This window comes from Opisthocomus hoazin, chromosome Z (assembly GCF_030867145.1).
Source record: "Opisthocomus hoazin isolate bOpiHoa1 chromosome Z, bOpiHoa1.hap1, whole genome shotgun sequence".
In the NCBI taxonomy this organism is placed as follows: Eukaryota; Metazoa; Chordata; class Aves; order Opisthocomiformes; family Opisthocomidae; genus Opisthocomus; species Opisthocomus hoazin.
Window position 1 is genome coordinate 49458332 of NC_134454.1, and position 11014 is coordinate 49469345.

The 11014-nt window shown below is 48.8% G+C and overlaps 1 protein-coding gene across 3 annotated transcripts in view; it reads right to left on the reverse strand.

Moving 5' to 3' along the window:
• The window catches only part of NTRK2 (neurotrophic receptor tyrosine kinase 2), a 212830-nt gene extending 202870 nt beyond the window's left edge, over positions 1 to 9960 (reverse strand). For 2 of the 3 annotated variants that reach the window (XM_075446957.1, XM_075446956.1), the window contains exon 1: positions 9619 to 9960. In XM_075446957.1, the coding sequence (XP_075303072.1) occupies positions 9619 to 9827 (209 nt within the window). In that variant the 5' untranslated portion in view covers positions 9828 to 9960. The remainder of the gene's footprint in view (positions 1 to 9618) is intronic. The other variant, XM_075446958.1, reaches the window with a different exon arrangement.
• Positions 9961 to 11014: the final 1054 nt, after the last annotated feature.

An 11014-nucleotide genomic window follows, 5' to 3' on the forward strand; every position in this document is an offset into this window, starting at 1 on the left:
TACCCTTTTCCTCTGCAATTATTACACAGAGAACCCAATTTGTAGATGTTTTTCCATTCTTCAAATGATACCATCTGCTGCCATGGTTCACAAATGATTTCCTAGCCTCTCTCCCAAGACCTGTGAAACATCTTGTGTAGCCCTGACCACAGATCTGTGTCTTCTCTAAGCTGTATCTTGTCTTTTAATGGAAGACATGCATGAATACTTCTTCACATTATGTTACTAAATCATCCCAAAAGGGTTACGGGCTGTCTTCTTGACTTTCCATGATACTGACTCTCTTGACGTTTACCTCACTCTTCGAGGCCCAGGTTGCCTAGAAGGTTACAGAACAGGTTGCCACCTTCCATATGTCAACACCAATCTTACTATTTATATTTAAACACGGCATTTTTTAGAGAGCATTTCAACAGCATTAAAACTGCTTCTTTGCCAAAGCCTTTCAGAGGCACTCTTCACTCTTCCACATTTATGTGCTCTTCACAGTTCCCAATTTCGCTTTCTTTTATCACATACATTTCCATTCCGTTCTCTGTCCTGTACAGTCCATTTCTGCTCATTTTAATTGGCCAATCTTTTGAATTTATAGCTTCTTCCATTAGCATTCCTAAAAAAAGCACTTTCTCTTCACTTGAGGAATCCTGTTCCTCACTTAATGTAAGTAGTTTCTTACTTGCACTGCATATATTAACATAATGATGTGTTTATTACACTTTCTGCACAGTTGTCAGTATCCAAAGTATTTCGAATACTCATGCTGACTGCAACATTGCTGCCACTGTTTCCATAACTGCCCATGTTCCTGTATGTGGCCACTTTGATTTTGGGGAAATTTTGTCTTGCAACGGCGCACGCAGACAAGCGTCCTCTGTCTGTCTTTCAGGTTTCTCTTTGTATTTCTGTTTGTTCTTTTGCCTGATACAAATGTACTGTCTCTTCTAGAGTTAGATCACCTTTACTTAAAAACCCACCCGTGGATGTTGTTATACTTTATCAAAATATACTCTTTAGTAAGCATTGATTTTCCATTTTAATATCACGTCAAGTCTTAGATTGTCTTCTCTACCATTTTCCCTTCAAACTAAACTCTCATCCTGCATGTACTTCTTTCACAAGGTGACATCTTTTGCTACAGTAGGCTTCAAACTTCATCACTATTTCCGCAAAGCTGCCTTGTCCTTACCCACCACTACTTCCATAGCATTCTTCATTTACCTTTCCAGCTTTTGTCCCTGCCACTGCTTTATGAGTATGGTAATATTCTTCTCACCCATCCGCCAGCCTGTTTCTCCTCGTGGTTCTCACGACCACACCACCACACTGCACGCCTTTCAGCACTCCTCCAACCTACACACCTTTGCAGCATTCCTCCTGCCCCAAGATGTGCATGGCAAAGGCGAACTGTTCACCTGCAATTATACAACATTGAGCAGACATTTCTATGGTACCTCTGACTGCTAGGACTCTCACCTCCTAAACCTTTCATTTCAGATACCCACTGTGAAAAGTAAAATTGCTTCAGGTTAAACTGCCGATTAAAAGTTGTAAGAATATGCAAAAGTGCTCTATAGCTGGCAAAAACTGTGCTTAAAACCAGACCAAGCAAACAGAAGAACAACTGCCCTGCCTCCACACAGACAGGAATGCCATGGAGGCTGGGAGAAACATTCAAGGCAGGGAAGATCGACAGAGTCTTTCTCCAACCCACACCCACCTCCAGGACAAGCAGCATCTATTTCTGCAGCTCTGCCACCTAAGTCCAGCCGCCCAAATGAGAGGGTCCAGGCAACATGACAGTCGCTGCACACAAACACTGTCCAGTATCTGCAGTGATGTCTAGCACAGAAGCAGTATCCAGCACTAACATTTTTCTGTTTGGGTGCCTTGAAATCATGTGGATTTCCGCCAGTTAAAAATGTTTGTAAATCTATTTGAAGCTAACCTGAAAAGTTTAAAATTTCGTATACATGTATAAATTTGTATGTAACACACAGTCTTCAAAAGATACTTGTATTGCTACCACTATAAACTGTAAAATACTTCAGCATATGCTTAAGTATACTACATAGTCTCATGAAGTCAACAGAACTGCTCCCAGCAGGGGACCACAGTGTACGTGTTTTGCAGGTGAGGATCATGGTACGCACAAGGTGTTCCAAAATCTGTTTCTGAAAATTAGGAAGAGGCAAGACTGGAGGGGGCAGTAGGAGAGGAATATGCAATAGACTATTCACCCACCTAGTGGGGGGGAGAAAAAAAAACAGAATTTCACCTTCCTGAACTGGACCCATAGTAACCAAATAGATTCACCTGTTTTAAAATCAAAAAAAAACAAAAAAAAAAACAAAACCAAAACGAAAAAAAAAGACATGTCTGTGTGAGGTAGAAGCCCACAGATTTGGAAGAAATGCTGCAAATAATGCTCCAGTAGCGCTACGTCCAGAGGTACCAGGTTAAATTCCTTCCTCTCCCTAAGGGCATGGGTCTCGGTCTCCCAGAAGATACCATGCTATAAAGCAACCTGAGAGAGGGCAGTCTCAACCTTACCTGTTCATGCTGTTCTAATTCTTGCTGTAATTGAACACTCTGTGGAGCAGGAGCAGGACCCAGCTGTCTCACTATACAAACAAGCGTCACAGTCGTTTGGTTAAACAGACTGTCCTGCTCTCTGACCCAAAAGCACATTTAAATACTCCATGCCAAGTAAGACGACTCAGACGGGAAGAACTGAGGCAAGCCCACATCTGTACACCATACAGGACAGTAGTTAAGATGCTGACATGCAAGACCTTGGTTCAGACCCGTGCTCTTGCTTCAGGCAGAGCAGCTCCCCACGTACGCTGCTGAAACGGTTGATCTGGGACCACAGAAACATCTTAACTCCACAGCGTGACCCTGCTTGCTGAAATGAAGGTCTTGCTTTTTTCCACTCCCCCCAGTGAACCAAGTCCCCAGGCTTCTCTTATACTCAGTGGAGAGAGAAGGGGACGCCTCTGTCGGGTAATTTGCAGAAGGAACCTTATTTAGCCTCCTGAATCACTTCCTGTAAGAAGCGAGCTCCCCACTGCTGGCAGGAGAGTAGCCAGCTGAGTTAAGTGCCTTCCCTACGCAGTTCATAGGGAGCTGCCAGATTTTAAAAGCTGAGGCCTGGGGCAGTCCCAGACATGAGCAGCAAGCCCAGCGCATGACACCCGCAGCACATGCTGTGAAAAGTCTCCCAGTCCCTGCCCAGTAAGTCTGACATGCTCAGTATGTGATTTATCCGCATACACTCGCTGTTCCGTCTGGCGCTCAGGAAATCAGACAGTTGTTGCAAAAGAATGGGAAAAGTCATGTCCTATACACTCTTTGTAGGGAACGCAGCACCTGACTGTGCAATGCGGGACACCCGCGCTTCACAAGGTATCTGCTGAATACAGCCTTGCTTATTTTTACGTGCATAGTTAGGAGATAAAAAAGGTAAAAATAATTTCATTTAGATCTAAAACTGGAAGATTTCTTTTGGCTTAACTGTCAAACCCAGAGGATGAATACATGACTTGCCCAGCCCCAACTACAGCTCTACTGACAAAGTCTTCCACAAGCAGCTCAGAGGTGTTGCCATTTCACTGCTTTTCTGTTTCAGCAATGGACTGGCTGTGATCAATGTATTGCAATTCTTTTATTTACACGTAAGACAACCACATATGGTGCCATACATCCTCTGTGGATCCAGCACAAGCTTCTGTAGTGACTGCAGCTGCTACTGTTTTGCACATGGAGGTGCAGGCTCATTTCAATACAGAATTATCTAAAACTTTGTAAAAGACCACTCTAAATCACTCAATCTCAGCTTCCTCTTGCCTCAACATATCTAGTCGTCACACAGTAGGAAACCACCTGAGATCCAAGAAAAGTTGCAGGTCAAAAACACGTCAAATAACAGAGCAACAGGCCCCTTCTCTTCCAAACTTAAAACAGGCAGGAAAATGCTTGAATCTAATTTCTTCTCATGCTTCGCCTATGTCCTCTAAACTACTCTACCCTGGTGAAATGCTAATTCTACCCAGTTTTGTCACGTACTTTAACTAGGCCGGAATCTCAGCCTCAGCTTCCCCCTGAAATAAAAGGCATCCAAGGACCTTGCTGGACCAGGACCAGCAGGCTTAGCAAAAGGCTGGTTCAAGTCACACCATTCAGAGATTACAATCTCTTCAAAATGTCTCTGAAAATGCCTTGGGCCTTTGGCCTGCCTTGTTCCACTTTCTCTTACCTCTGAAAAAAATTCTCATCTCATCAGACCTTGTCTAGGAACTGAAGGATACTGACCTGAAATCTGATCTTCACGATTGTATCCTACCGACAACAACGCAAGCCAGAAACAAGAATAGCTGAAGTGGTATTAAATATATTTAAGTTTCAGCTATAACTTCTGTCGATGATCAACACTCAATGTGGGTCATTTTCTTCTAGAAAAATAAAAAAAATTGCATATTCACAATAGAATTTCCATGGCATGGCTCCTTTCCCATAAACCCATTGTGATTGTGCAATGTTATGGTTTAGAGTAGCTATGTTAGAAACAGTATCTCCATACGCGTATTTCAGGAGGAGGAGTAGTCTGGTGTGCTTTATGCAGTTTCTGAAAACATAGGCTCACAATCAAACAGGAATTAAGATGCATCCCGATTATATTTGATTTTTAACAGCAGCTATGTGTCTACATACATTTGGATTAAGAGATCTTGGCAAACCCAAACAGCGTCCAGCAACCGAGCATATTCACATCCTAGGCGCTACAGGCATGTGGCTTTCAAACCTCTGCAACTGTATTTCTCCATTTGAAATGCATGTAAATTAATAAATTTATACCATCAGTGCTTCACTTTTTAAAGGACAGTTTTCAAAGAGAGGTTCTTCAGATGTAACAATCTAATATACATTTATCATCAAGAAAGCACCGGGATGGTTTTAGAGTTCTCTGGCCCATTTTTCATCTTATATTACTCTTCATTACCTGCTGCTACACTCATCCAGCTTGGGCAAGGATATTTGAATGGCCACTTTCGCTGACATATTGTTGGACATTCTTGCAGTGCCAGATGACAAACAGCAGAGAGAGAGAAAAGTAATTCACAAAGAATGGGGAGCGGGGGTGTCTGCTCTTACTTAAAATGAAATCCAAAATGGAGAAATCAGGTCCTTGTTCAGTTATGTAAAAGTTTTTGCTTTACTATGCTTTTGGGATCTAGAATCTTGCTAAGCTACTTTCTCCCTTACACTGTCAGCATAAAAATACTAAAGAAAAAATAGAACCTGAGAAATCTGGAAAATGTCATCCTAAAGATATCACAGACTGGACTGCCAGGCCCTCTGTTTTCTCATCAGTATGGAAAGAAGTGGAAGTTTCTTGAAAACACCGTATTCAAGACCAAATCCTTGAATTCATACAAATGGCTTCCATTTCATTATACAAATCCCAAACATCTCTTCAAACTCTTGAGTGACCGACCACAGACGTAGTGGGAGAGGCAGTGTTCTGCCAGTCCAGCCCTGCCCAAGGCTGATAACCTGTGGAAGGACACTGCCCTCCTCCAGCACGAGCTGTCTCCTCTCAGCACCCCCGAGACAGACCCAGCAGGGATCCGGAGAAGCCCCATCAGTCCCCATCCACTGCAAGGACAAGGACTAAAACGAGCTGTGCAAAAGGTTTCCTGGAAGCAAAAAGAGAACACCAGTACAAACAAACCCCAATGCTTTGTGCTATTCCAATAATTTTTACAGCCTAGAAATTACAAAAACGATTTTCATAAAGCTTATCTTCAACTCACCTTAACCAATTATCCAGGTCTTTAAAATAAGATTTTTTTTTTTTCTAAAAAGGAGAACAAATTCCTAAAAGCAGCTATTACATCACCACTGTCCAAAACCCCTTTAATAATTTGTAGCCTGGTGCCTCGTGTTTTATTGTACAGTTCCAAGTCACCAGAAATAACTGTTCAATCCAGCCAAGCCATGCAATGCTGCACAGCCAAAAGTGTTTTGAGGAGGAAGGGGCTGGGGGCTGAGGAGCCTTGTAGATAGTTTTATATTATATTAAATCTACAACAGCCTGGAAATCTAAAACGAAAGAGACCCAAAATAACAACAGCTCTGAGCTTCATGTGAATTTAAAAATGCCTTTTTTTTTTTTAGCACACACTCACATGACTTGTTAAATAATTTACTCTATAAATTACTTATCCTGTCTTATTTATTAACAATTCCAGAGTGCTTTATATAACTGCATTAGAAATTTATTTTGTGGTTTTGAAATGTACGCAATACACAATCACCTCTCCTTTAACAGGCAAGAGCTTAAAAGTCACCTACTGTTTTGTTGGCAAGCAGTTCTTCCTGAAACACACCAATTAATTTCAAACCCCATTCACCTGAATAATCATAAGTCAACACATTAATGACTTGATACCAGAGCCGCGAAACTAGGCCAGGAATATACTCGCACTGCAAGAAGACACTTTGATATCAAAGTCTTCTTTGAAGAGTCACATACACTGAGACATACCAACAATACAATTTACTTCGTGAGAAAATACTAGACCAGTCCTTTATAAGAAGTTCTTAACACTGTAAAAATTACTCATTTACTATCCTATCAGCATTTTTGCTTGAGTGATCTCACCAAGAACTACTTATCTGCTATTGTGCCTACAATGCACAGACTTAACAATACCTGCATACTCATATTCCTCTCGCCACTCTTGGTCCTTGGCTCTTCATGCGAGCTTCAATGACCGATACCATGGCTTTAATGCAGGATCTCAGTCTGGAGTTCAATTTATCTTTAATAATATCAAAAGTACCAAACAGTTACTATGATTAAGCTTTGTTATGATAAGCGATTTTAGCACTGGCACATGCTTTTCAGATAAAGGCCAGCCCACATCAGCACCCTAGCCCACTGGACGAATCTAAAATCTTGCTGGAGACAGAGAAATCTCAAAATCTGTCCTTTATTCACCTGAGCAGAAAATTATGCAAAAACAGCTAGGAAGGGAAAGAGTGAGGGCGATGACTAAGAAAAGCACCAGGTGCAAATGCCCTCTCTCGCGCCCTCCCACACCAGGTTCCAGCAGCCGTCCCTCACAGGGCTGATGCAGAAGTGCGCCGGGTGTCTCTCTGCTGCCCTCGGTAGATTTGGATGGGGGATCCAACCAGGAATCAAGGAATAGGAGAGCGTTTATTAAGCTCTAAAACAAAATTTACCCACGGGCCAAAATAGAGCCGAAGCACCTGGGCATCAAGCGGTGGAGGTTTCCCGATGCGTGGGACGGCGGCTCTGCCACACCAGCGTTCCCTCCCAGCTCCGGGAGCCAAGGGGAGCCCCGTGCTGCCCACGGACACCCTGCTCTGCTCAGTGCTCTCCACCTAGCCCACAGCCCAGCCTCTGCACCACTGTGGGGTGTCCCAACCATGCACACAGCCCAGCACCCCCTCCCCGGATCCCGACTCAGCCCACAGCACCCGCTCCTGCCAAGAGCAGCAGGACATACACAACAAAGGACAGATTGGTTCCAACAGACACTCGGGGAAAGTACAGGAATAAACTACTAGAAATTAACTGTCTTATGCTCTTCTCGCTCTTATTTATATCAAGAGTAATTCCACCAGAGGCCAACGAAATTGTGCTCCTGTATCTACAGAGCACACAACTGAAAAATCAGGCATGAAGCAAAATGCAATGCCCCAGCCTCCTAAACCTGTTTCTCAGCCAGAATAAGATGTGCAGTGTTAAAAAATGTTTCCACAGTCTATACCTACCATATTAGAACCACTTGCCTACATTATCTACCACTACTGAGCTCCCACAATGAAATAACACAGCAGCTACTGCAGTCCAGTTTTTAATTTATGCCTATAAACTAATTAGAGGGCCTCTGTGTTTTATGTGAAAAGTACGCACGAAAAGACCATCTTAAATACGTGCAGCAGCATCTCCTGAGAAATCCATGACTCAAAATTATTTTTAGATCACCAAACACAACAACATGCAATGTCACAGAATGATACAGTAAAAACTGAAGAGAACTACAAAGACAGTGATGCTCAGAAAACACAGAAAAATGAAAACCAAAAGCATCAATGCAAAATGGCTAGGCACGTTTTACGCTGATCGTGGCTGGAATACATATTTCCATAAGTGTTTTCTCCTCTGGCCTTTTAAACAGTTTAAATTCTAAGGGGAAATGGCTCTGTTACCTCCAAATCGAAAGTACCGGATAATCAGGCTAGCAAAGCCTACAAAAATGAGCAGAGACGCATAGCTCAAAGTCATTTTTTTAATTAGGCAATCCACTGAATATTAAACAAACATCTGAAACAATAACTGCTGTAACAGCACGGAAAGACTGTTTCTTTACCATAGGTCCCAAAAATCTACCAGAGATAGGCCACATAGGAGTAGCAGAAATCAGTGTTTCCAGCTTTTTCCCCAAACACACGCGGGGAAATGCAGCAAATTGACTTCAGCAAACTGCAGAAAGGTAGCCCAAGGGCTAGAGTTTAATCTAAAATCACACAATATTTCACAGCGTTTTTTTATAGTTTCTAAAGGACACTGGAAAAGAGAAGAAGGATGCAGAACGCAAACATCAAGAAATCTGTACAGACTTCGGGGAAAATATTCTGCTACCTTTTATACTAAAAATGCCATGCAAAACAATCCAGAAACAACAGGGACTGGGAAATACGGAGATGGACAAAACAGCTTTGGAAGGTTTTTTTCCCCCAGATCTATCATCTGCCAGTCCAGTATCCGAAATTTTTTGCCCAGCGAGAGCCTTTGCAGCTTTTCTCGGGCAACATATGTGGACACCACGGAGCGCAGAGCTGTGAAACGACGTGCGATCGAACAGGGAAAGCTACAGAACTCCCGCTCCGAATATCGTCTGCGCGGGCAACTGAGGATGGAAGCAACGCACGGGTAAGGGGGGGGGGAGAGAGAATAACCCAACTTTTTCCACCTTCCTCACTATTAAGGACGGTTTCCTAACCCTCCAGCACTTGCTTAGAGACAGCACGATGCTCATTCCTCTGCAGGCTCAGTACTTTCTCCTTACGGCAAAGGGCAAAGCAGGCTCGCATGCCTATGGCCAGGGCAGGGAAGAGAGTTGGCTGCCCCTTCCACCACAATCTGCCGCATCCCTTCCTTTCTTTTTTTTTAATAGAAAAAGAGTATAGGAGAGGTCGGGGGGAGAGGAGGGGAGGGCCACCCACAAAAACTCTCGGTTCGCAGGAATAAACTGAGGGAGCGAAAGTAAAAAAAAAAACAAACAAACCAGAATACGCCCCCCCCCCGTTGCAGACCCGCCGCCGCAGAGGGGAGGTCCGGGCGCCGCGCGGCCCCCGCTGCGGGTCTCCCCGCCGCCCTCCCGCCCCGCTCCCCGGGCCCCGCATCGCGGGCGGCCGGGATTCATCACCGGGGCGGGTTCGCCGCGTCCGAGCCGGCCCACGGCGGGCTCTCCGGCTGCCGGCCACCGCGCCCGCTCGCCCAGCGAGTGCCCCACGGCGCGGGGAAGCCCGCGTCCGCCCGTCCGCCCGTCCCCTCGGCCCCGGCCGGCCCCGGCCCGTACTCACATCTCGGTGACATTGTCGCCCTCGGCGCTCCGCTGCGGCACGGGGAAGGAGGCGATGCCCGGCGCCGGCTCCGCGCACCAGACCCTCCAGGAGCTGCAGCGGCAGGACGCGGGGCAGCCCAGCGCTCCCCGCCAGCAGCCCAGCGCTAGGCAGCACAAGCCCCACAGCCGCGCCAGGCCGGGCCCCGGCCTCCGCCGCCGGGACACCATGCCGCCCCCGCTCACCCCAGCGCTGCCCCGACGGCCTCCTCCCGCTCCCCGCCGCCGCTCCCGCTGCCGGTGCGCAGCTCTCCGCGCCGCGGGCGGGCACGCCGCGGCTGGGGCTCACATGGGCCAGCCGCACCCGCACCCCCCACCCGCAGCCGCCGCGGGGGCTCGGCGGGGCGGCGGGGGCCGGAGCCGGGCGCTGCGGAGGTAGCGGGGCGGCGCGGCACCTGCCCCCGGCCCCGCGGGCGGGCGGAGGCGGAGGGACGGCGGCTCCGCCTGCCCCCGCGGCGGCTCCCGATGATGCTGCAAAACGCGCGGGGCGGCGGGGGCAGGTGGCGGAGGCGTCGCTCCCACCTGCGGGGGCTCGGGCGGCCGCTGCCCGCCGCGGGGAGGGAGGGGAGGGGAGAGCGGCCGGCGGCGGGGCTCGGGGCTCCGGGCTCTCCGCTTTACGCACCGTCTCCTCCTCCCTCCAGCTGATAATAAAGCAAGCCGCGGCTGCTGCTCCAGCCCAAGCCGGGGAGCTGCCGGCAAAGTGACGTGGGGGCTGACGCAGAGAGGGGCAGAAACTCCGCAAAATGAGCCTGAAATCCAAAAAAAAAAAAAGACAAAAGCAAAGGGGGGGGGGGGGGAAGGGGGAGAAGGGAGGGTGCCGAGGAGGAGATACCGACCGGCAGCCGGCGCCTCAGCTTGCGGGCGCGCACACGCACGCCCACGCGGGCACGCACGCGGGCGCGCGCCCCGCGGGACGGGGAGCCCCCGCCGTCGGCGCGGGACGGGGACACCTCGGGCAGGGGCACCGCGCGTCTCCGCCGCCGCCGCGTCTCGCCATCGGGCCGCGAACGGCGGCGGCGGACGAGCGGCCCCGCGGCGCCTCGCCCTCCCCCGAGGAGCTGGGCGGTGGGGGCCGCTGCGCCGTGCCCCCGTTCCCCCGCCGCGGCTGTCCGCGGCCACGCCGGTGCGCGGCAGCCGCCGCAGTGCCCGCCGCCGCTGGGCGCTCCGCCGGCGCCCCCGCGCGTCCCGCCGCCGCCCTGCAGCGCGCCCGCCGGCAGGCCCGGCGCCCGGGGCCGCGGCGGGACCGGCTGCCGCCGGCCGCGGGGAGGAGCGGCCCGCGGCCGGCCTGCGGGCCGGCGCCGCGTCCGCTTTTTGCCGGGGGAAGGGCGGGGTCTGCCGTTCCCCTGCGCCGCGGCTGA